The sequence below is a fragment of the Labeo rohita genome, chromosome 4 (assembly GCF_022985175.1).
Source record: "Labeo rohita strain BAU-BD-2019 chromosome 4, IGBB_LRoh.1.0, whole genome shotgun sequence".
NCBI lineage: Eukaryota > Metazoa > Chordata > Actinopteri > Cypriniformes > Cyprinidae > Labeo > Labeo rohita.
The window spans coordinates 45,061,778-45,087,670 of record NC_066872.1 but is presented as its reverse complement, the minus strand read 5'-3'; the positions used below and the strand labels follow the sequence as shown (position 1 = coordinate 45,087,670).

Below are 25,893 nucleotides of genomic sequence, written 5' to 3'. Positions count from 1 at the left end.
TACGCAGGCGCAACTGTATGGCGTCACGTGATCTCGCTTTGAACGCGCTCGGCGGAAACGGAAAAGGCGAAGAGGAGCCAACATGGCGGACAGGCTAACGCAGCTTCAGGATGCTGTTAACTCAGTAAGACTCATTTAAATGTTAATTTTATGACTAATAAGCCGTAGAAGAGGGCAAAGTGTACAAATTATATTTATTCAGTCGTCTGGTACATGCCGTCAGATTGTGTGTGTAAGAAGTTACATTAACGGACTGTAGCGTATGAAGGTGTTAGCATAGCATGCAGTTGTGAATGAATAAACAGTTAAAGTTTGTACATAAATTTATACAGAAAGAAGGTAGTACTGTATTAAACTAAATATATGTTATTTTAAATGAGAAAGAAATGTATTTTGTTATATACAAAGTAAACTGAAGTAAGTCAAAATGTTTCAAGAAATTAAAATTGCCGTCAACACAAATAAAACTATATATACTTTTTTATTTATTTGAGACATATACCACAATATTGTGTTATATGTTTTTATGTGTTTTTACGTACTTTAAAAATAAACATATAAGTAGATTGATTATTTGACATGTACAACACTATTGTTTTATAGTATTAAATTGTGTGCTCGTGTGTTTATATATTTTTAAAATACTTATATAAAATATTGTTGCTGTTATTTTAATTTTATGACACATAGTGCAATATTTTTTGTAAGTGATATATTGTGTACTATTACATATTCGCAATTAAAAGAAATTTACACATTAAAAGAAGTTTACTCATTTTTTTGGATGATATTAGCAATGGATTTTAATATTTTTCATCATGTTTATAGAGCAAAAACAAACCAAATAAACCAAATGCAAACGTGATTTGTTATTTTGTGTTGCTTGTGTGCACTGTGTGATTGATATGTGTTTTGCTATGATGTGTGTTTTAGCTCGCTGATCAGTTCTGTAATGCGATTGGAGTCCTGCAGCAGTGCGCACCACCTGCCTCCTTCAGCAACATCCAGACTGCCATCAACAAAGACCAGCCCTCCAACCCCACAGAAGGTGCTCAAACCTGGGCCAAAAATCAGTTTACATCACCGCTGTGGTGTGATTTAACTGACATTTTTTTTCATGTGTTCCTCTAGAATACGCTCAACTGTTTGCAGCATTGATAGCAAGAACAGCAAAAGATGTTGACGTGCTGATTGACTCTCTGCCCAGTGAAGAATCTACTGCCGCACTGCAGGTACGTTTATACACAACCGGTGTGACTCGTCCCCCTGATATGTCTCTATTTATCCACCTTTTCCAAACAAGCCTACTGCATATGGGTGGCACTTCTGGCTGTGTTTACTGCCATTTAAAAGTGCTGAAAGAAATAATTTCAAATAATAAATTTGTTCTACAAATTTGTAGTTGAAACCATAAAAAGAAAACATTTTTGTGACTTTACATAAAGAAATCATTAACTGAAAGAAAATATAGAGAACTTTAACTTTATTTCAGCTAGCTGTCAAATTTGAGTGTGCTAAAATAACTACAACTGCAAAATAAATTAATACTATAAAGACATTATAAAAAAAAAGACTAAAATGACAAAAACACAAAATTACTGAAACTAAAGTTAAAGTGAAAACAAAAATGTTAATATTAATTAAATATAAATTATTTACATAATTTTATTATTATTCTAAATATTAATAAAACCATAATAGTGTATCTCTCTCTCTCTCTCTCTCTCTCTATATATATATATATCTCAAACATTTGGGATCAGTAAGAAAAGTTTTTTTTTTTTTATGCTCAGATATGTGTGAAATAATATTGCAATTTAAAATAACAATTTTCTATTTTAATATAGTTTTAAAATATAATTTACTTCTGTGATCAAACTGGATTTTCAGCATCATTACTCCAGTCTTCAGTGTCACATGATCCTTCAGAAATCATTCTAATATGCTGATTTATTATCAATGTTGGAAACAGTTGTGCTGTTTAATATTTTTGGAACCTGTGATACTTTTTTCAGGATACTTGGATAAATAAAAAGTTAAAAAGAACAGTTTATTCAAAATAGAAATTTTGTGTTACAATGTACACTGCTATTCAAAGGTTTGGGGTCAGTAAACTTTTTTTTAAAAGAAATTCATATTTTTATTCAGCTTAAATAGATAAAAACATGGACTTAAGCGTAAGACTTAAATTGTTCGATTTTTAATTATTTTAAATAAATGTTATTTTTAACTTTTTATCCATCAAAGAAAAAAAGTGTCAAAAAATAATAAGCAGCACAAAAGTTTCAACACTGATAATAAATCAGCATATTAGAATGCTTTCTGAAGGATCATGTGACACTGAAGACTGGTGTTATGGCTGATGAAAATTCAGTGCTGTGTCACAGAAATAAATTATATTAAAATAGGAAACCAATATTACATATAGCAGTAATATTTCACAATAATACTGTTTTTTTTTTTTTTTTTTTTTTTGTAATATATGATCAAATAAATACAGCCCTGATGAGGGTTATTTATGTTATTACTTATAAATAAAATTATTTTGAAGCAATGAACTGTTCATCCCATGAAGCAAATGCAAACAAATCTACTCAATGATATAATAATGTAAAAAACAAAAACAAAGAAAAAAACACTATATTGGTCATTGATTTCAGCATGTTTTTTTTTTCTTGTTTTGTTTTTTTAATCATGAAATATGAATGGGATTTTCACTTCCAGAACCCAGCTGTTGTGTTCAGTTTCACCATAAAATATTTATACTGCACTTCTGGTGCTGTATTGCTGCTGTTCCATAAACGCCACCTTTTGTTCAGATGTTTTATTTAACCATAGTTTCATGAAGCAAAGTCTGACCATTCTGTGGTTGCCTCTAACTTTAAATGGAAAGAGCACAGCAACGCCTTAGTTTGATACATCCCTACAATAAAGTCTAATCTTATACCTTTTCTCTGTATGTTACTTAATTTGTTTCACAGGCTGCGAGTCTAAGGCAGTTGGAAGAGGAGAACCAGGAAGCTGCGAACCGTCTGGAGGAAGTGGTTTACAGAGGAGACATGTTGCTGGAGAAGATCCAGTCAGCTCTAGCAGACATCGCCCAATCACAGCTGCGCACACGCAGCGGAGCCCCGAGTCAGTCGACACCACCAGAGTCATGACAGCGACTGACCCCAAGCAAACATGGACTATGTCGTCTGTACACAGCAGGGATTTTATACTCATACTTCATGGATCACAAGAGAGCTTGTGTTAAATGTACAGTTTGTTTCTGGACTGAAGAATGATTCTGATTTCATTCTGTAAGTGCCCACTCTTTCCCATCGCATGTCTTGAGTATATGACCTCTGACGTCACTTTCTACCTGATAACCGTAAATGTTCAGCATCCATCAGCCTTTTTCAAACAGTCACCATCTGGGTAAGTTGGTTTTTGTATATTTAATGATATTTTTTTCGTGCCAGCATCATGCGGTGTTCATTTTATTTTAAAAGAAATTTTGTTTAACAAATAAAAAAAAATTGTATGAAGTGTTTGTTATTCTTTGCAAATTGAATTATGAATATGGTAATTTGTCTCATGCAATGCCATTGTCAAGAGACTCTGTTCTTTAACAGATTTATTCAAATAACAGATCTAAAACCTGTTCGTTTTATTCTTTTGTTTCCATCGCTTCATTTATTTAACTAAAATTTTAAAACAGGAAATGTTGCAATTGCAATAAAATGTTTAATGTGAATTATGCTATCCAAAAAAATTTTACATATGACCTTAAATACCTTAAAGTTGTTGTAAGAAATGCCAACAAGTAAATACTTTTAAAAACTTTTTTTTTTTAATGTTATACGGTGATTAAGTTTGAGTGCTGCCATCTTCCGGTCATGCAAGTGAATTTAATATGCAGAAACCGACTTTGATATCGCTTCTACGTGGTGATAAAGATCTTGGATTTATTAATAGAAATATTTATATAAATTATTATTACATTTTAACTTTTCTTTTCCACCAAGTTATTTCTGTGCCGTAGCCACGCTAATTAGCGCGTGACGTAATCAGTCTTCCTCCCAATAAGAACGCGTCTTCTGAAGAACGTCAACAAAACAGTATGGCGCCGTTCGTGCAGTTGGGTTTTCTTTTTCCTGGAGACTTTTATGACAACGAGAGTTATTACCGAGGTAAGAGACTACAGAGTATTATTTATACCATTTGGAACTGCTAAATGTTAAGAAAATGAATACTGACAAGCATTTTAAACGCTCAGACTGGAATGGCTGCGCTTAGTGAAGCGAACTGAGATCGTAACATGAAATGACGTTACTAGAACTTTTACCGCTGTTTGTTCCCAAGCCGTAACAGTGCCAAAACGTATATCAATCTAAGATAAAAAAAAAAAAAGACCTGTAGACTCATGTTACATGTAAACATTCAATCAAAATACGCATCAACTTTTGAATGTTAAAAGTAACGTTAGAACTACAAGATGTAACGTTAGTGACATGATGTAGCAGCACAGGTTAACTAAATGGGGTTAAACTAACCAGTCAAACTATACCACTCAGGCTGTCAGTCAGATGATAAAGTATAAAATATATACGAATTTCACAATACTTTCTGTACTGTGTCACGTAACTGTCCAGCATTATTGTTATGGTTGTGTTATAGCTGAATCTATAGCTGAAGGGGGGGATCGTAACATGAAATAACATTTATGAAATAAACATTGTTTATTCCCAAGCCATAATAATGTAAACATCAGGCAAAACATATATCTTCCTTTAGAATGTAATAGTAAAAATAAAATCCAATTCCACATCAACTTCTGAATGGTTGTCAAAAGTAGAACATGAAAAGATGGTTAACGTGGCATTTCAAGCTGTCAGTCAGGTGATTTAAATATAAAATAAAGATGAAGTCATGTACTTTCTGTAACTACAACTATGTATGCATGAAAGAAAGACAAGATTTGGTGGATTTTGGTTCCATTTTGGTGTCCACATAAAATTTAATTTACAAAGGTATAGGAATTATACCTAATACTTAAGTAAGGGTCTACTTTATGTTTCAAATAACTTTTGCCAAAATATGGGTTAAATAATGTTCCACTGTCATTTAGAGTAGAATATATATTATGTAAAAACAACATACTTATTTTGACCTGTACTTATTAAAATATATAAAAGAAAATGTGATCATACTAAATTATTATATTGTAAATGATTAAAAATGTCTAGCAGTAAAGATTGGTAAAGATGTCAAATTACAGATAATTATTTTGGGACACTGCACTGTGATTCTTAAAACGAGATTTTTAATGTCCTCTAACGATTCCTGCTCTAAGTACGACTGAAAAGATTTTATAATATAGAAAGCATTGTTACATTGAATGACATTTTATGAATGTCACAGAATGACAATACCACAAAATTATGGGTCACTATAACAGCTCTGATCAGTATGAATACATTGAACTGACTACAGGCCAGTAGCCTTGACATAATGTGTAATAAAATGTTTTGTGAGGTATATTCTGTCCATTTTAAAGAGTACTACTAAACATCTGGAAAGTCTTACGTCCTACGCACATTTGTTGATTATAGTTCAGCTTTTAACGCAATTAAGCTCAACTTTCTAATTCATAAATTGAAGGCATTGAGTGTAACTTTTTTCTTTTTTTTAATCAAGTGGGATCTATCATTTTAACTAACCAGACTAACAGATTTAACAAGTTCATTATACACAGGGCTGTGTTAACTCTCCTATCATTTTTTACATTGAATACTAATGAGCAGTCCTAATAACCTAATAGTGAAATTCTCATTTAACACTTAAGTACTCCACATTTGTATGAAAATACTGATCCGTCAGTGTATTTCTCAGAGTTGGCAAGGTTTGTACAATGATGTGATTCATGCTGCCTTCACATGCTATCAGACATTTCCTACTTCCCACTTCTAAAGTCATAAATGTGACCCTGAACCACAAAACTAGTCATAAGTAGCTCGGGTATATTTGTAGCAATTGCCAAAAATACATTGTATGGGTCAAAATGATTGATTATTAATTTATGTCAAAAATCATTATAATATTAAGTAAAAATCATGTTCCATGAAGATATTTTGTAAATTTCCTTCCATAAATATATCAAAACTTAATATGCATTGCTAAAAACTTAATTTTTAACATAACTTTTTAGTTAGATTTTTTTGCACCCTCAGATTCAACATTTTCTAATAGTTTTATCTCGGCCAAATGTTGTCCTACATCAATGGAAACCTTATACGCAATTATATGAAGTCACCCAATAATGATGTCAAACGTGGATGTTTTACATGTCTAAAGAATATAAAATGAATAAACTAGTCATCAACTCCCCTTCTTACATAAACATTGAGAAACCATAAAAATGTTAATTTCACCCCTTCATTCAAGGGTTTGGTTCACACATGTGTATCAGTGGCTCATCGGTCTTCAGTCCAAGTCGAACTGTTTTCTCAGTTTCCTCAGCTGAATGAGTTTATTCATCGTAAGATCAGATACACCAATATTTTGGCTAATTTCAAGTCGGAGTGACTGTCAGGTGTCTGAAAGTGAATTTTGACTAGTAACGTAGATCTGAGCTGCTTGAGCCGAGATCTGTTTCAGACACTTAAGTCTGATTCAGTGAACTGGTTCACTAGTTCACCAACTAGTTCACCACAAAGAATCGGTTCAAAAGAATAATTTGTTCATGAACCAGACATAACTTTTTGCCTTAGGCTTCCTTGATATAATTATTTTTATTTTGTTTTGTTGATTATCAAATACGGACAGCCACTGACTTGCATTGTTTGAATGACCAAGGAGCACTGTTTCAGCTAAAAATCATCTTTACTGTTTTGTTATTCCATAGCCTAAACGTATTGAACATATTTAACCAGTATGCAATGAATTTTGAATAAAATGTAGCATTTCATTTGTCGCATATCATATAAAGAGAGCATAATTGGATATGGCCTCACAATATGCTTTGGTAACCTTACAGTTTAAGCAAAGTCAGTTCAAAATGCAATAAAGGCCATATGGCAAAGGGAACATCAGTCCCTTGAATCATTATATGAACAGTCGGTTCTTAGGAAAGCACATAAAATTCTAGCTGATCCCACTGTATATGAATTGTTGAGTATGAATTGTTGCCTTCTGCAAGACAGTACAGATTACCAGTGTGTAGGAACATCTTTTTAAAAACATATTTTGTACCTACCTCAATTAAAATTTTAAACAACAAATAAACGTTATTGTATTAATGCTCGGGTAGGCATAGAGACTTGTGGATTTATAGGGAGTGCTTTATGTATTGTTGTATTGATTGTTTATGGATCCCATGTATTGTCTATGTAACTTCTCCTAGAGCACAAGACTAATTTCCTCTTTGGTGATAATAAAGTGTATTTCATTTATTCATTTTCATTCCCTAGATGTACACACAAGGTTGAATGACACTAAATGCTTACTTCAATGTACCTGTCATAAGTATATCTGAATAAAAGCTCAACTTCCTAACTTGTACCTGAAGTCTTGTATGCTTGTATTTAGATTCTAGTTTTCTCATGTTCTTTGTTAATATGTGTTTGCTGACGTGCTACTGTGACATTAGCATTTGAAAGACTGTCAACACTTTATCAGAAATGTTTAATGGCTGTTAACTGTATGCATTGGTGTGTGTACAAAATAAACTGACATGTGTGACATTTGTGTTTGTGTTAAATTGAATGATGACCATGTGGTGAGCAAATCCATATGTATATATTCAGAAGTCTCAGTGAGTAAACTGGAGATACAAAGTACTTAAGATTTGCATCTACACAGACTAGAAGTAACAAAGTCATTAGTAATTGCCAAGTTGAAACAAACAACTGTGAGGTTTGTTAAGCAATATTAATATCTCTCACCTGTCTCGACTCTTTTCTTCATCCACTCCTTTATGCAAGGGGTCCAGTGGTTCAGGAGATGCGGATGATTGGCTCAAAAAGCTTCATCCAAATCCACGTGTTCCAGTTTCCTCGTTTTTGGAGGGGCCCGGTTCCAATCCCAATCCATTCAGGGATCTCTTTCAGGTCGGTTGGTGTTTCTTCGAAACACCTGTAGGATTAAAGAAGATATGCCCCCAAAAAAAAGAAGGGTTGATGTGAATGTGCCAATGGCTCAGTGGTAAGGTCATGGCCTGCCATGTGGAGGACTGCGGTTCGATTCCTGGCTGGGGTGCTGAAGCGGGCTGCGGTGGAGGAGCTGCGATCGAAGACCAGATGAAGGACCTCTGCGGAAGAGCAGCCAGGAGACCGGCCGAGGAGAAGCCGATGAAGGAAGGGGGTGAGGAGTAAATAAAACAGGGAAAGTTGTATTTTTGGTACATAAGATAAACCTCTACTGGTTGTCATCTCAGATGTTTCTGGAGTTTTCACATATGCCCTGCTCACCTTTCCTCAGTTCAGCTTGAGTACAGTGACCATCTGGTGTTCTCTTCAGCTCACCTGTCTTCGCCATCGGTGCTCCTCACAGTGGGGTGACTGTCAACCGCAACCTGTTTCCATGTCCAGGCCGGATTCGAACCGGTGTCCTTCCGTTTAGGTAGGATGTGCTCTTACCACTGAGCCACTGGCACTTCCACACTAACAATCCTTTTTTTTGGAGTGTTGTCTTTCTTAATTGGTAAAAAACCAATTAAATGTTCACAGGAGTGAGATTAGAACCCAAGGTTTCCGCACCAAGGCGCAGCGCACAGACCGCTGAGCCACTGGGGTGACGGTTCAGCCTTTTTTTTTTTTAATTCAAGAGTGAGATGCACTCTCAAACTGCAGTGTCCCACATGGAAGCACAAATCTCTTTTTTCAGAGAGTTTTGTCTTTCTTTTAAGTGTTTTTCTGCTATGTGCAAGCATTTGGCAGCCAATCAGCAGAGGTCCTTGGTATGTCTTGAGTGGATACTCTTGATATCTAATGTTTGTTCATTTTGCTTGCATGTGAATTGCACTCATAACCCTAATATTGTTAATATCATGTTTTATCAGGTGAGCTACTTGAACACATGGCAGAAGACAGGCAGTTGAACATTTCAACCCCAGAAAATCTCCGACCACAAGAGGCTGAACTTCACAAGTGCAAACCAATTTTTCAGTTAGTGAGGTTTTTATCGAAAACTACTACATACATTCAAGAACTTCTCGGATCACAGACAAGCTGCTTTGCATCTAGGCTTAATTTTGTTGAATGTTTAATTATGAGACTAAAAGCTTATTTAGTATATCTTTTCTATTGTCACCCTTTTCTTGATATAAGACACAGGTGTCTCTTATGAACTCTTTGTCTTTTACAAACATGCTTTGAAAAAATACTTGTTGCCTTCCAGTCTAAAGTGTTTATTTCAATGGTGACTGACTTACTGTCACACTATAGCATTAATTCAGGCATGAATATGGATTGAAAAGTCATAGTAATTTCCAGCAGACATACATTTTTGATTATGCAACTTTTATTGAAAGTACAAAACATATTCAAGCAGTTTAGAAAGGACATATGCAAGGAAAGTTTACTTATATAGCACATTTCATACACAATGGAAATTCAACATGCTTTACATAGTAGTCATAAAAAACATGACAAATGTGCAAAAACATGACAAACATACAATGACAACAATAATGGCTGATATATATACTATATATATGTATATATAGTATATACATATATGTATATGTATATACTATACTATATATACTAAGTCTAATGGAACATTTTCAATGATTGTGAAGTTTATGCCATTTTTTACTTTTATTCAGAGCTGCCATCTGGTGTTCATATAAGTGAACTTATATCGTTATATTAGTATTATTTATATCCTATTTTGACCAGTAAAGTTTATGAATATGTCTACTAAATACTAAATGTTTACATGTATTTTTTAATGCAAATGTGCAGCGTGGCATGATTTATTTAAAAATAATAATTAATTACTTTAATTTAGAAAATACATTAAATATTTGGCAGGCGTATTTAGAACATAATTTTTGGATATTAGTAATACTTAAAAAAAAAAAAAAAAGAAAAACCCTGAATAAATTTACTCATATGACCTATTTCATTCATTTTATTAGGTTTATTTTATTTTTAAATACTACTTATGGTTTATCTTTAGCTGTTTATTTAGTAAGTTAGTAATTCTGGTCTTTTAACCTTAATCTTTTTTAACATTTATATAATCTTACTCGGAGCTGCCATCTGGTGGTCGTATAAGTGAACTTACCCTGTTATTTTAGAATTATTTACATCCATATCTTTTCAATTAAAATATATTTAATTGCACGTCTGCAAACATATCGCATGAATGTCAAAATAAAATGTGTATTGTTAAATTTGACTTTGAGCTGTCATCTACTGGTCATACGCCACAAGACGGCGTAAAAATTAGAAGATCAATTTTTCATGTGACCTAAATTACCCTAAATAATCGCCCCTCCCCCAAAAGAAAGAAAAATAGGCACGCTGGATAACGCGTGACGCAAGCGTCCTTCTGTCCAATCGGAACTAGTCTTTTCAACAGCGTCACCCAAACATCATGGCGGCGTCCGTGCAGCGTTTCGGCGCAGCGGGGAGACACTTTCTAAAGAATTTATTGAACACAAGAATCGTTAACAGGGTGAGAGATTACAGACACATTATTAATATAATTTAGAACTGACAAAATATTGAAAACAAAGTCTTCGCAATCATTTAAAACAGTCGGGTTAAGACTAGCGTGGCTGCTGGTCTCAACAATGCAAACGTAACGTTACATCATAAACATCATGACTTTGCGAAAACATTTAATTGTTACTACTCAATATCGTTTTGATAATTACCTTTTATATCCTGCTGGGCACATCATGGTTATATGGCGTGCTTTAAAGCGTGATGTCTGTGTTTTAGACCGCATCCACTCAGGCTGTCAGTCAGGTGGTTTTAAATGTACCTGAGACGAAGGTCACGACCCTTGATAACGGGCTCAGGGTGGCATCTGAAGACTCTGGTCTTTCCACATGCACGGTGAGTTCACTATTAAAGTGATCTTGGTACATTACGTTTAGATGGCTGATGAATCTGATTAATGAACATTAAAATTATTACAACAATTGTATTAGGGTGACTTCTTAAAAAATAAATTCTCAAACGGGGACATGTGGGGGTGGAGTGTCTCCTTGTGGCTTGTATTTGTGGGAGGTTCCCTCAAACTCATGTCTGGAGTGATAATAAGAACAACAGCAGACCAAAAAGATTTATTTATTTCATGGGAAAATGCCATAGTGCATTTATTTTAGTGCATATCATGGAAGTGTCACATACACCAAGGTTGTTTCAGTCCTGTTATTGTGCCAAATCAAATGCAAATAAATAACAATAATCAAATATACTGTGCATGTATTTAAATACAAGTTAGGTCAACACATTGCAACATAACACAAAAATATAATTGTATCAAAATGTAATATGCAATATAATGTAATATGCTGAATAGATGATCAATAATGAACCTTTGTCCTAGTAGTATTTTAGTATTTTTGTAAGTCCTATTATAGTACGTTAATATTTTGAACAGGCTTTTATTTTTACATATTCAGTTTTTATTTTTCATTTTACTTTATTTATTTTTTTAATATTTCTATTTATGCCTAAATAAAAACTAAAACTGAAATAAAAAATACATTATTTCCAATTAGTCATCTTGGTGTTTTGATTTAAACTTACATTTTTAAATTGTATTTAGGGTTTATTTAAATCATTTTTAAATATTACTATATGTGTTTTATTTGTATTTCAGTTTTAGTTTTTATTTATTTCCATTAAGTAATTTTGGTGTTTTAACTTAAACTTACTTAATCAAATAAAAATCATTTAATAATTTCATTTTATTTCAGCCTTACTTAAAAATGTTTTAATAGTTTTAATAACAACCATTGTTGAAAATGCATTTTATTCGAGCATTTGAACAAAAACTGATATCAGAAACAGGAGCTAGATAATACTTAAAGGAGTTTATTAAATAATTTATTTTTATTACAGAATATAACTTGCAGTGAAATGTAAATCTGGTCAGCTACTTGCATTAAATATATAAATGGTTAAAATAGTAAAAGAAGACTACTACTAATAATAAATAAATTTATAATTTAGAAAGCATGATGCAATAATAAATAATAATAGAAAAAAAACTTTAATAATAAAAACAAAATGTGTTCTTTAAAAATCAAAATATGAAAACTGGCCCAATTTTCCTAAATTTCCCCTATTCTGATCACATGATCCAGGTTGGTCTGTGGATTGATGCTGGAAGCCGGTATGAAAATGAGCGCAATAATGGTACAGCCCACTTCCTGGAGCACATGGCGTTCAAGGTATAAGAAGCGATAGGAAATATGTCTAAATATTAAAACTATTTAGACTAGAAAGCATCAAATCCATTGCTGTGTTTTAGGGCACCAGAAAGAGATCGCAGCTGGACCTGGAGCTGGAGATCGAGAATATGGGAGCTCACCTGAATGCGTACACCTCCAGAGAACAGACAGTGTACTACGCTAAAGCTTTCTCCAAAGATCTGCCCAGAGGTAAAGTGTCAAACACAAACTCGTCATGATGGGAAGAAAGGCATTATGTGTGTGCTGTAAATGCGTCTCTGTTGGCAGCGGTGGAAATCCTGGCAGACATCATTCAGAACAGCACTCTGGGAGAGGCCGAGATTGAGCGCGAACGTGGTGTCATTCTCAGAGAGATGCAGGAAGTGGAGACCAACCTGCAGGAAGTGGTCTTCGATTACCTGCATGCTACAGCCTATCAGGACACTCCTCTGGGGAGAACCATCCTGGGTCCTACGGAGAACATCAAGTATGTGTCATTCGTTTACAGTCCATCACAAATCTCTTCAGTTAAGACAAGACACCAGTGATTTAAAAAGTAATAAAAGATTAATCACAGTACATTAGGACAGTTGTTTATATTACAAGTTTTCTATAATGTTATGTTTTAATATGTAAATTAGGCAACTTAAATATGCACTAATTTACATACGTTTAAGTACCAAAGTCAGGTTCAATATTTTAGTTGATTCTGTTGTCATTAAAGTTTTTTTTACAGAGTGGATGTTGTGCTTTTGTTAGTTTATTATTGTTATTATTATTATTATTAACAACAATAATGTTATAATAATAATTATTATTTATATTTTTATTTTATTATTTATATTATTTTTTTTACATTTTTACTGATTACATTTAATTGATTTTTATTGTAGTTATTTCTTTCTAGTTATTTTAGTTCTATTCAACATTTCTAATTTTCTTTTTTTTATATACTTATTTTTTTTATTGTTTTTTAGATAAGAACAGAAAAAAACTTTAATAAAAAAGAATAAAGTAAATAATTCAACAAATAATAAAATAAATAAGTTTAAAATAACGAAGGTTGCCATGAACATTTCTAATTTTCATTTTATTTTTTTACATTTCTGAATATTCAATGAACAAAAATAGTTTTAGTAAATATAATAACCATTGTTGTAAAAGCATTTTTATTAAAGCTACTGTTTTCTATTGCAATAAATAAATAAAGAAAAAAATATTTCTGTTTAAATGTTCATTTATTCCTGTGTATTTATTTTATTTATTCTATTCCGTTTTTAATTAATTTCCATTTAACTTAAAAAAGAAAAAAAAAATCTCTCTCTCTCTCTCTATATATATACACACAATTTATCTATTAATAGATATATTATATTCTTTCCTTTAATCTTAATGTTATGGAAGCAAAATAGCCAAAAATCTCAAAATTGCAAGTGTTTCTTGCATTAAAAAATCTTCTGTTTGATGTTGTGCAGAACTATAAATCGAGGGGATCTGGTGGAATACATCACAACACACTACAAAGGACCACGGATTGTATTAGCTGCAGCTGGAGGTAAAGCAACTGATTCACAGTAAATCAGCATCACCTAAATGTGTTCATGTCACTTCCTTTGGTTTAATTGTTTAGATCTGTTACTGGCTCAGATTTTGACTATTAATAATCCAGCACTGTTTTTCTGTCTTTCAGGAGTATCACATAATGAGCTTATAGATTTGGCTAAATTTCATTTTGGAAAGCTGCCAGCCAGATACAGCGGAGAGGCTTTACTGCCCTGCCATTTCACTGGCAGTGAGGTGAACAACATTATATCATTATATTTACACTAACAGAATTACAATTTATTACACATGGGAACTCTTTCTGAAATGTCTCATCTCATTAAATATGCACTAATTTATACGTTAGCAGAACATAATTCTGAACGTTGGATAAAGCCAGGTTCAAAATTCTTGTTTTATTTTGTTGACATTTTAGAGTTAAAGGATTTTACATAGGATATTTGGTTCATTTTATTAGTTTTATTTATTTTGTAATAATAATACTTGTTTATTTTTATTTCAAGTTTAAAATTGCTTCAACGGATGTTGCACATATTTTCAGAACATAAATGTTTTTATGGACAAAGCCAGGCTCAGATTCTTATTTTATTTACTTTTTCTTTTCGTTTAACAGAGGGAATTACGTGCTTTTAATTTAACAGAGAGGGAATTTTGTGCATTTGTTAATTTAATCACTTCTTGATTTTTAAAAACATTACTATGTTTATTTTCATTAATAGAAATAGTGGCAATTGTTTTTTCGGAGAAATGTCCTCACTCTAGAGTTTACGTGCACAAACACACCAAATGAACCAGTAAAACAGCATAATATGGGTCCTTACCTTGAGTTCTGCTCTGGATTCCTCACAGATTCGTGTGCGAGATGATAAGATGCCTCTGGCTCATATAGCCGTTGCCGTGGAGGCCGTCGGCTGGTCGCATCCAGACACCATCCCTCTCATGGTGGCCAATACGCTCATCGGGAACTGGGATCGGTCGCTTGGTGGCGGGATGGTAGGAGGTGCTTTCACTAAACCATTACAATGAAAGAGACCAGAAACCCAACTAACCATACCTTGTTTTGTGTTAGAACTTGTCCAGTAAGCTGGCACAGATGGCATGTCAGGGTAACCTGTGCCACAGCTTCCAGTCCTTCAACACCTGCTACACCGACACGGGCCTGTGGGGGCTTTACATGGTGTGCGAACCAGGAACCGTCAGAGACATGATACGCTTCACACAGCTGGAATGGTGAGACTTTGATGTCCACTGGGCTTTTTGTTGAGCTAAAAGAGGAGCTACTAACACCCGGTTTCCTTTAGGATGTCTCTGTGTACAAGCGTGACTGAAAGTGAGGTGAACCGAGCCAAAAACCTGCTCAAGACAAACATGCTGCTTCATTTGGATGGTAAGTGCAGCACAGTAAATAGGGTTTATGAGGGCAAACTCAAATGTAAGACCTTAATTTGTGAAAGGGCAATTTAAGACTTATTAAGACCCTGAGAAACCCTGATATAAAGCGATCAATTCTTGCATGTTTGTCTTGTGTAGGATCCACTCCCATCTGTGAGGACATCGGCCGGCAGATGCTGTGTTACAGCCGCAGGATTCCTTTGCATGAACTGGAGGCCAGAATAGATGTGAGTAAACATTTCTCCTGCTATCTGATCCATTCAAAAGTTTTTCTAGCCTTATTCAGACACCAACTGTTTCTCATGGGGATGACGGTAAAAGTAAGTTTGCATCAAATTCATGCATATGATTTATTTATGGTGGATTTAGTATAAATGGTCTTTTATCTGTCATAATGTTGGATGTTATTATAAAAATGTGGACATTTGCAGAAATGCAAAGTTAATGCAACTGAGGTAAAAAGTCTGCTATAGCTTGTACAATAACATTTACATTTAATTCAATAGTAAGAAGAAAATAGCGCATTTATTATTTAAATTTAAAAATAGGAAAATTGAGGCACAGTGGTTCAAACCGTTTTCTGTTCTGCATTTTCTCTCTCAAAACAATAAATATCATTTTAAAAATGTAGAAATTAGCAGAACTAAATTAATGCAGTGTTGTTTACATCAGGTAAAAAGTCCTAGTGTTATTGCTTTAATAATTTATTTTAACAATAGGAAAATAATACCATATTTATTATTTAATGGCTTAAATGTTGTTGTTTTTTTGGTGCATTTTCAGATATCATTTTGAAAATGTGGAAATTAGCAGAATCAAGTTAACAGGAAAATGTCCTATGTATTATTTGATTATTTAAATATACTATTTAAAAATAGAAAAATTGACACTATGGTTTAAACGGTTTCCTGTCTTGCATTTGGGCTCTCAATGTTTAAAAAAATATTTATTATATATTATTTAACAATATGATTATTATTATAATTTTTTTTACATAAGATAAAAAGTCTGTTATATAAGTCTTGGATAATGAATATCCTATTTAAAAACAGGAAAATTAATGGTTTCTGTCTTGCATTTTATCTCTCAAACAATTTTATTTTTAATATATGAAAATTAACAGAAATAAGTTAAATGCAAACCCTTATTTACAGAAGGTAAAATATGTACCATATGTAAAACGTAAATTTTCTGTGTTAAATGTTGAAGTGACCTCACATCCCCATGAGAAACTAATAACGTGTGAGCAGAGTTTTAGTATTAGTGCTACTTCTCCTCCTCTCAGGCCATAGACGCCTCAACCATCAAAGACGTGTGTATGAAATACATCTATAATAAAGCTCCCGCTATAGCAGCTGTTGGTGAGTATCCCTCTTTACTCTCTAATATCTGATATTTTCCCAGCTCTGGTCCTGGAGTGTCTTCATAACCAAAGACACATGATTAAACTCGTAAACTGGTTAGTAGAGACTCCAGGACCTAAAAGAGAGCAAAAATACGGGAAATGCTGCTTTCAGTGACTGATAGCCAAATACTTATTGATGGTTTGCAGGTCCGATCGAGCAGCTCCCGGACTATAACAGCATCCGCAGCGGCATGCATTGGTTACGGCCGTAACTACACCGTCTGCATTAACAGTCACAAAAACAAGACAATTTAATATGTGCTTTTTTCCATGTTTATTTTATTATAAAATAAAGAACAACACAATAAAGTTAAAAGACATGTGTGTGTGTTTGCGTGTGTTTTCTTTCCCTGCGGCACGTTTGTCATTTCTTGTTTTTAGCAGCGACCTGCTCCTGGGCGGCTTTCTTAGCCTTTATCATCTCCACCAACTCCTGCACACAAACCAGAAAGAGAAACACATCAACATCTGTTACGTAGAGATCAGAGTTTATAGTATAGAATAGTAGTGTGTGAGTTACAGACATTATCCTATGATTCTAATGTTAAGACTTTGAATTTCGTTAGTAACTACTATTTATACAAAATATTTTATTAATTATATGGTAACTTCCAATGCTACATGATCAATCAGCTTGCAACATATTATTATTAAGATTTTACATGTTGATTATTATTTATGGAAGAGAAAAATAGATCTTATTAACTACTTGGCACCCTCTTATAATTCTACTTAATTATTAATCAGCTTGTATTACAGAGAGTGTTACAGACATTATAATATTACTTAGAATTAAAATTGTACATTTTATTAGTAATTATTTATAAAAAAAAATTAAAATATAATTATTAAATTATAAAAAACACAAATTACTTGGCACCTTATTCCAATTCACTCTTATAATTAGAGTGTGCATTAAAGACATAATTATTATAATTCATATATTTTTAATTTTATAAAAATGTATACTATAATAAATATAATATAAAATACACATAATTGTATTAATAATGATTAATGATATAAAAATATTATTTCATATCCATCATTTTTTTTTATTAAAAGTAATATAATTAAATATATTTAATTAATATATTTATTATTCCAATTCACCCTTATAAGATTGTGAATTAAAGACAATTATTATAATTCAGCTATTTTTATTTTATAAAAACATAATATAATACAAAAACTTATTTAAGTGTATTATTAATAATAAAAAAATAACATTTATAAAATAATATAATTATTATAATTAAATATAATTGCTATATTTTATTAATTACTTGACATCTTAAAGATAAGTATTAATATTATTTATTGTTTATTAATCTAATAATACTATTATTATTATTATTATTATTATTTTTAAAAAAAAAATCTTTTCCATTAATTACTTGGCAACTTATCCTCACTGTACCTTAATATTTAATATTAAAATATTAATATTTTAATACTGCTTTTGTTTCAAAATATTTATTTGTTCTGTGTGTGTTTTGGGCAATATTGATATTTTTGGGGGGCAACAATAATGCCAAAAAGTTCCCTGAATACTAGTTTTTGTGTGTGTGTGTTGCACAACCCGGTCAGTTTTTAATGAATAATGATGCAGAAGACCAAACCTTGTATCTCTTCATGCAGTCTTTCTTGGAGCGTCCAGGCACGGCCTCAGAGATCTTCTCCCAGCGCTCTGGTGTGTTCACCGGGTAGGTCTTCAACGCCTGTTCCAGAAGCTTCTGCTCCTCTGTGGTCCAAGGTGAGGAGTTGGATTCAGCGCCTACAGCTGGAGGAAGCACCAGGATGAGTGACTGTGTTCGGACTGGGACTGTTTTTGCAGCACGCATACTGTGGCCACTTAAAGGGCTATAATCATATTTTAATCATGATCATGATTTATGCTTCTCTCAATTTAAGCGTAATCGTTTGCAATATTTGCCCACTGGTTATTTATCCTGGTAACATTTCACTTTAATTTGGCATTTGCATTCTTTTCCATTGGAAAGAAGCCTTCACAAGCTTTCATGCCTGCGGTTGCCAGATGAAAGGGCTTAAATCCCCCACTCAGAGCTTTTTTTCTTGAAAATCAATACATTTTGTGTTTAACCATTATCTTGTGACTTACCGTCAAACCTCTCTGATGGCACAGCATTGTCTACGGTTGGAGGAACAGCTGAATGCTCCTTCTTAAATTTCTCAAAGGCCTTTCGGTTAATCTCGTCTTTCTGGTGAGGATCTGCCATCAAGAAAAGCAAATTAGTCATACTACTGCAATCCTCTGTACAGCATAAACCCAAAGCGCTTTTACTTACCTAGTTTCTGAAGTGTTTTTGCTTTATTGATGACATCTTTGGCAGTTCTCTTCGTGCCACTGCTGGAGTGCTGGTTCATGTAGTTGGCAATCACCTCCCACCTATCCGATCACAGCACACCTCATTCAGGTACACAGAATCATCCGTACTGTCCGTGATATGACAGACGGTTTCCATGGAGACTCACCTGGCATTGGTTCCGGCGGGAAACAGGTTGACGGCTTTGATAAGCAGCTGCAGGTCTTCCTCGCTCCAGCCTCTGTTATTGACTCCTCCTGCTCCTCCGCTGGCGTGTTCGGCACCACGCGCCGCCTGCTGCGCCTGCATCTCTGCCTCCTTCTCCTTCTGCATCTGAATGTTCACCTCCTGCACCTGTAACACACACAGTCAAGACTTCAACCACAGGAAATGAAAACCTCAGAGCAAGTTACTTTATTGTCAGGAGATGGAAATCAGCAAGAGCGCATTAAACTGATCAAAAGTGGCAACAAAGTCATTTATCATCTCACTCAAGATTATATGTTTAAAATGGTGTTCTTTTGAAATGTCTACTCATTAATAAATAAACAAATATTTATTTATTTATTATAAACTATGGTTTCAATGTGGTGAATAATATAATAATAATAAATATTATTTTAAATAAATATTTATTTTTGTAATTGTAATATTAATACTAATAATAATAATTAGTAGTATTTTTATTTAAAATTCAAATAAATGTTGTTCTTTTGAACTTTCTATTCATCAAAAACATACTAAAAAAATATTATCATGGTTTCCTGACAACAACAACAACAATACAATAACTAAATATATGTCATTTTTGTAATAGTAATTTATTACTAATAATTATTGTAAGTATTTTTACTGTTCTTCTGAACTTCATATTCACAGAATCCCTTGAAAAAAAAATCATGATTTCCACAAAAAAAATTAAGAATGTATTACACATATTATAAAATATTATTTTTGAAAATTTATTTTAATTGTATTATTGTTTATTATAATATTTAAAATGTCATTAACCTAATTTTATTAAAATATTTCTTATTAATATTTCTTGGCACTAACTTGTTCTAATTCTACCTTAATATTTGTTATTGCTTAAATTACTGTCATTATTTGTTGTGTAATAATGCTTTGGTAATCAGCTTTAATTATAATGAGTATGTTACAGATATTATAATATAAATTAATATTATTTATAATTTGTCAATTGTATTTATTATTATTATTATTAATAATAATATTATTATTACTACTACTACTACTAATAATAATATTATATATATATATATATATATATATAAAATTTATATTTAGAATAAATGCCGTTCTTTTGAACTTTCTATTCAAAGAATTCTTAACAAAATAAAACGCATCACAATTTACACAAAAATATTCAGCAACACGACTGTTTCCAACACCGATGATAATCGGAAAAGTTTCTTGAGCAGCAAATCAGCATATTAGAATGATTTCAAGGATCATATGATCACTGATCAGCTTTGATCACAGGAATAAATTACATTTTACAATATATTCAGATAGAAAACAGTCCTCTTACATTGAAATAATATTTCACAATTTATAAAGAGATAATTTGACCGCTTTCTGTTTCTCACCTGTTTCTCCAGAGCCGCTTTACTCTGTTCTTTATCCCCAGAGGCCAAAGCTTCATTCAGTGTCTGCAAACTACAAATCAAACCAAAGTACTCAATATTTCTCCCACAGCTGTGCTTTATAATCAACCCACAAGAACAAAACATCACTATATTTCCAAGCTCTACCTGGTCAGCTCTAAGCGTTCGCAGAGTTTCTCTACCTCCTCCATCATCCTGACGCTGTCGGCTTCATTGTCTGTGAAGTAGCTGTGAGTCTGAGAGAAGCAGAGAAGGAGAGAGATGAGGATGGGAAGCTCTCAGAGAGCTCAATGTGTGTGATCATATAGAGGGTTTCTTGCCTTGCAGGTCGTCCTGAGCTTCTGACGCTCTTTCTTGATCGCTTTCTTCTGGGCTTCCTTCTCTTTCTTGGCCTGCTGTGCCGCCTGTCGCGCCGCCTCCTCCTCTTTCTCTCTCAGTATCCGCGCCGCCGTCTCCTCGGCCTGACGCACCTGCAGACACAAAACAATCAAAGTTGATTTAGAGAACAGGGTCAACATCTGCAATATGAAAGAGTAAGTCACAGAAGTGTTTAGAGACACTGACCCGCTCCTTCTCCTCCTGCTCTCGTTTCTTAGCCTCGGCTTTGGCCTTCTTCTCCGACTCTTTCCTGGCTTTCTCCTCCTCTTTGAATTTCTTTATTCGCGGGTCGCAGTTGTAGGCCGTGTCTGCAGCACATCACACACATTTACAAAGATGCTCACAGTAAGATCACGACCCTGCATCTGAACCAACACTTACCAACGAGTGTCCGTATCCTGTTCATCTCTTCCTTCTTTCTCTGAGCTCGAGAGGCTCGGTTCTGTTTCTCAATCCACCTCCTCTCATCTCGGCTGATAGAAACACACAGCAAAATTCAAAATGTAAAATTCATGTTTATTTTAATATTTTCTGTTTTCACTTTAATTAATTAAACCAAATACCACAAAGCAGACAAAGAAGTGTTTTTTTTTTTTTAGTACAACTGAGAAACTATCATAGTTTTAAATTAGTTTTAGTTATTTTAATTAACTTGACTTAATTTTCTGTTCTCACTTTAATTTTAATTCATTAAATCACTTTGGTGACTTATTTACAATTTTTCTTTAACTTTATTTAATATTTTTGTTTTTAGTTTAATTTTAATTAATTAAATAAAATACCACAAAGTAGAACAATAAAAGTGTTATTTTAGTGTAATTAAGAAACTATTATAGTTTTAAATTAGTTTCAATTAATTTTCTGTTTTTGCTTTCATTTAAATTAATCCTTTTTTTATTTTACATTTAATTAAATCACTTAAATTAGTGATTTCTTCACAAATTGTCACTTTCATTTGAATTAATACTTTCTGTTCCCAGATTAATTTTAATTAATTAAATCAAATACCACAAAGTAAAAAAAGAAAAGTGTTATTTTAGTATAATTAGGAAACTAATTTTTTTTCTAATAAAAGAAAAACTAAGGTTTTTTCTTTTATTATTTTGAATTCATTTTTATTTGTATATTTTCTGTTTTCATTTTAATTTTAATTAAAGTTTTAGTCATCATTTTGTTGTGTTACTGTCATTTTTGTTTTTATTGGCTTTTTTGTTTAATTACTATTTTATTTTAAGCAACAATTTTTAGTTTGTTAGTTTGTTAACTATAAAAGCCTGTGCAGTAATAAGTACAATATTACGAAATACTAAACCAAAACCAATAACATATGAATACAAAATATTATTTACCATTCAGCTTTTTCCTTTTCCTCTTCATCTAAATATGAAAATTCTCTCCACGAGTCAAAGTTGTACCTTAAGAAACAAAAGGAAAAGATTAGCATTATTTTTTTGCTCCTCCAGCATTAGGTTGGCTCCAAATCTATGAATAAATTTGATATTTTACTTACCAAAAGGCATAGAAATTATCCACCTCTTCAAAAGACGCATCCATGGTTCCCAGGCTCGGGATGTGTTTTTTAAGAGACCATCTGATTGAAAAAAAAATACGGCAGCATGATCTCCACGCACTGATCCTGAACCATCTGAATCAGTCATGTGAGACATTTACCTGCTGTTCCTCTCAAACACGGGTGCAAACACCTCGAAGAAGTTTTCTTTGCCTTCTGCCTTTGAAGGAACCGCATTGTCAAATGTCGGATCCACGCTGTCAAACGCTCTCCGCTTCACGGGATCTGACAGGATCTCCATTGCTGCATCATACGAGAGCAGATAAAGGAACTGAAGATTGATTTTCAAACACAAACAGTGCAATTTCACTTATCATAAAGCAATAAAGTCCAAACCTTTTGTTATGCAAGTGAAATAATCATTATCGCCCTCCACAATCTGCTCTCCTGCCGCTTTCCGCTTGTCTGGGTGATGTTTGAGGACCATGGCTTTATCTGGGAAAAACGGCAGCATGTTAATGCAAAATATCTTGCATATTTCTTAGCAAAGTAGACAGGAGAGTAGCAGTCAGTCTATTTTTGAAATAAGCCTCTTCTGCCTCTTCTCTTATTTGATCAAAAGTACAGTAAAAAAAAAAATGAAGTATTACAGTTTAAAATAGCTGTTTTCCATGTAATTAATTTGTGTGACCAAAGCAGAATTTTCAGCATCATTACTCCAGTCTTCAGTGTCACATGATCCTTCAGAAATCATTCAGAAATCATTCTAATAAGCTGATTTGAAACATTTCTAAATATTAGCAGACTGGAGTAATGATACTGAAAATTCATCTTTGATCACAGGAATAAATTATATATTAAAATATACTCACACAGAAAATAATTTTTTTATATTGCAATAACATTTCACCATTTTTCAGTATTTTTTAGCAAATAAATGTGGCCTTGGTGAGCACACATTTCATAATATGAATTATTCCAAACTTTTGACTGGTATTACACAAAGATTTCCAAACACAAAAAAACTCAAACTTACGAGCAGCTTTGATCTGTTTCTGGGTTGCTTTGTACCTGACGTGTGCAAGACCTAAAACAGCGTAGTGATCTTGGTTCTGTAACATCAAGAGAACCGTGTCAATGCATTCAGTTCACAATGCGTTGCTCCGACAGACAAATACACATCTCTACACACACCTTCCAGTCTTTGGGGTCCAGTGTCTTTAGCATGGGATACTCCTCCAGCTGCAGCTCCTCATCCTCCTCTTCCTCAGACAGCTCCTCCTCTTCCTCAAGCTCTTGAAACGAGGCCGACACATTTCTACTCCTGCGCTTCAGAAATGCCTCGAACCAGCGACCCACAGGCTCAACCTGAACCTGCACTGAAGCTGAAAGTCACAGTGCAAAAATTCATAAATTCTTTGTACAATATTAAAAAAAATCAAAACAGTATATTGAGGTTTTTTTTTTTTCCTTTTTTTTTTTTAAGATCTTGGTATACTACCCAAAAAGAAAAAACACAATATTTTACAATATTTTTTAAGTAATTATTATTAGTATTTATAATTTTATTTTTCTTCTAATATATATATATATATATATATATATTTTTCTCCTCACAGAAACACATAATAAAAAAAATGATACAATTATAAGTAACATAACAAAACTACAAATACAGTTATCAGTACTGTACCTGCTATTGTTATATATATATATATAGAGAGAGAGAGAGAGAGAGAGAGAGAGAGAGAGATATATATATATATATATATATATATATATATATAAAACACCTATAGTTCACGACATTTTCAGATGGTTTTGGACAAAACTTCTCTTTACTTAAATCAAAAGCAATCCAAAACAAATGTAAAGACGTCTGGTGGCAAAAACAGCTGATTATTTGCTTCTAAGGGTCTTTATTCATCTCAGCTCGAAATTATTAATGTCAGCGATAAAGCATGACAATAAGACCTAACCACAACATCTGAATATGAGAAATCTTTCTAATAAAACGTGTGATATGTCCAGATGAGTGTATGTCAGTGGGATGATGCAGATCTGCTGTACTTAAATCTCGCATTCAATCTCTCATCATTACTGTCACACTTACCGGCGACCGCGTTATAAAGCACCGTAAGCTGCCCGTCTAACGCCTCCTTCAGCATCTTCACTAGTTCACACGCACGGATGACCTAAAGAGCTCGCATTAGCGTGAAAGATCGGCTTGATTCGGGGATTTTTAAGCCGCTGTTTCGCCCGGGTCTGGCAGATCCACATGGGCCCCGCACAGCTGTCTGCTGGGGAACTCAGTGTTACGTTCACAGCCTCCCGGCGCGCTACAGTGCGATGACATTTGGTTCCGCTACCACAGAGCTTACACGAATTCACCATGGTATCGATAGTTCCCGCCAAAATACTACTTAATTTTACTACTGTAAAACCATAATAAATGAATACAGTCTTTTTTGCAAATCAACGAAAAAAGCAGAATAACGTTCTTCTGTACGACAATGCCCGACTAAAATGGCACTATAATTTTATTGATGGCGTTATGCTAGAAATTATGGCAAAGGCATTTTTATATGTATTTTAAATTTAACAGTTCGTGAACATGCTTAAAAATAAGAACAAGGCTTTAATTTTCTACAATCGTTACTCACTGCTGTGGAAAAAAAAGAAATTAGTTTGTGTAATGCGACACAAAGAAAGTTGATCGTTTCTAAGCAATATAATTATCTATATAGTGAATCATGTAACTCTATAATATACTGCAATACAGTATTTATAGTAAAAATACTGTAATACTACTTTTTAAAGTATGCATTAAGGACATTGCAACAAATAATTTAATTTAATTATATTTGCACTATAGTTACATAAATATAGGAAAAAGTGTGTGTGTGTATAATATATCTATATATATTTATCTATCTATCTATCTATATTGTATACATACAATTTATTATTTAAATAAAAATTGTATACATTTTATATATTATTATTATTATCATCAGTTATTACCCTATACGGTTCTAAGATGACAGATAAATGATTAGAATTGGCACTATTTGTGTCATTACTCATCAGAAAATATCATCATAATTCATCACAATTCACATGTTTTCTTGTGATACAATCTTTATTGACAAATAAAAATATCCATTATGAACATCTGTACAGATTACAGTAAACATACAGAAACCGTGGACCTGCTGGCATCTCAGAACAGGTAAGAGACAGATAGTCTGACTCACAATCCTGTAAATCTACCAAGACACTCCTCAGGC

The 25,893-nt window shown here is 33.1% G+C and overlaps 3 protein-coding genes across 3 annotated transcripts; 2 read left to right on the top strand and 1 right to left on the bottom strand.

The window, feature by feature from the left end:
* The first annotated feature begins 2 nt into the window (after positions 1–2).
* Positions 3–3,775, top strand: med21 (mediator complex subunit 21). The gene is made up of 4 exons (XM_051106936.1): positions 3–124; positions 934–1,048; positions 1,132–1,232; positions 2,982–3,775. The coding sequence occupies exons 1-4, from the start codon at positions 83–85 to the stop codon at positions 3,159–3,161; spliced, it is 438 nt and encodes a 145-aa protein (XP_050962893.1). The 5' UTR covers positions 3–82; the 3' UTR covers positions 3,162–3,775.
* A 6,750-nt stretch (positions 3,776–10,525) lies between these two features.
* Positions 10,526–17,082, top strand: pmpcb (peptidase, mitochondrial processing subunit beta). Its single transcript, XM_051108328.1, has 13 exons — positions 10,526–10,668; positions 10,938–11,054; positions 12,314–12,400; positions 12,481–12,610; positions 12,689–12,887; positions 13,876–13,955; positions 14,091–14,197; positions 14,813–14,956; positions 15,033–15,193; positions 15,265–15,350; positions 15,494–15,582; positions 16,641–16,716; positions 16,908–17,082. Exons 1-13 carry the CDS (start codon positions 10,588–10,590, stop codon positions 16,970–16,972), a joined length of 1,422 nt encoding a protein of 473 aa, XP_050964285.1. The 5' UTR covers positions 10,526–10,587; the 3' UTR covers positions 16,973–17,082.
* On the bottom strand, positions 17,025–24,946 carry dnajc2 (DnaJ (Hsp40) homolog, subfamily C, member 2). The gene is made up of 17 exons (XM_051108327.1): positions 24,717–24,946; positions 23,798–23,988; positions 23,640–23,715; positions 23,000–23,098; positions 22,765–22,906; positions 22,604–22,684; positions 22,443–22,508; positions 21,475–21,566; positions 21,280–21,401; positions 21,036–21,185; positions 20,863–20,951; positions 20,698–20,767; positions 19,257–19,441; positions 19,070–19,170; positions 18,883–18,993; positions 18,383–18,543; positions 17,025–17,193 (listed from the first exon to the last, which is right to left on the bottom strand). Exons 1-17 carry the CDS (start codon positions 24,769–24,771, stop codon positions 17,125–17,127), a joined length of 1,860 nt encoding a protein of 619 aa, XP_050964284.1. The 5' UTR covers positions 24,772–24,946; the 3' UTR covers positions 17,025–17,124.
* Positions 24,947–25,893: the final 947 nt, after the last annotated feature.

Coding starts and splice junctions, on each gene's coding strand:
- med21 (XM_051106936.1), top strand. CDS start 83: ATGGCGGACAGGCTAACGCAGCTTCAGGATGCTGTTAACTCA. Junction 125..933: donor TTCAGGATGCTGTTAACTCA/GTAAGACTCATT, acceptor TGTGTGTTTTAG/CTCGCTGATCAGTTCTGTAA. Junction 1,049..1,131: donor GCCCTCCAACCCCACAGAAG/GTGCTCAAACCT, acceptor GTGTTCCTCTAG/AATACGCTCAACTGTTTGCA.
- pmpcb (XM_051108328.1), top strand. CDS start 10,588: ATGGCGGCGTCCGTGCAGCGTTTCGGCGCAGCGGGGAGACACTTTCTA. Junction 11,055..12,313: donor CTGGTCTTTCCACATGCACG/GTGAGTTCACTA, acceptor CACATGATCCAG/GTTGGTCTGTGGATTGATGC. Junction 15,351..15,493: donor CATGCTGCTTCATTTGGATG/GTAAGTGCAGCA, acceptor TGTCTTGTGTAG/GATCCACTCCCATCTGTGAG.
- dnajc2 (XM_051108327.1), bottom strand. CDS start 24,771: ATGCTGAAGGAGGCGTTAGACGGGCAGCTTACGGTGCTTTATAACGCG. Junction 18,994..19,069: donor AAAAACACTTCAGAAACTAG/GTAAGTAAAAGC, acceptor TCTTGATGGCAG/ATCCTCACCAGAAAGACGAG. Junction 18,544..18,882: donor GCCATCAGAGAGGTTTGACG/GTAAGTCACAAG, acceptor TGCTTCCTCCAG/CTGTAGGCGCTGAATCCAAC.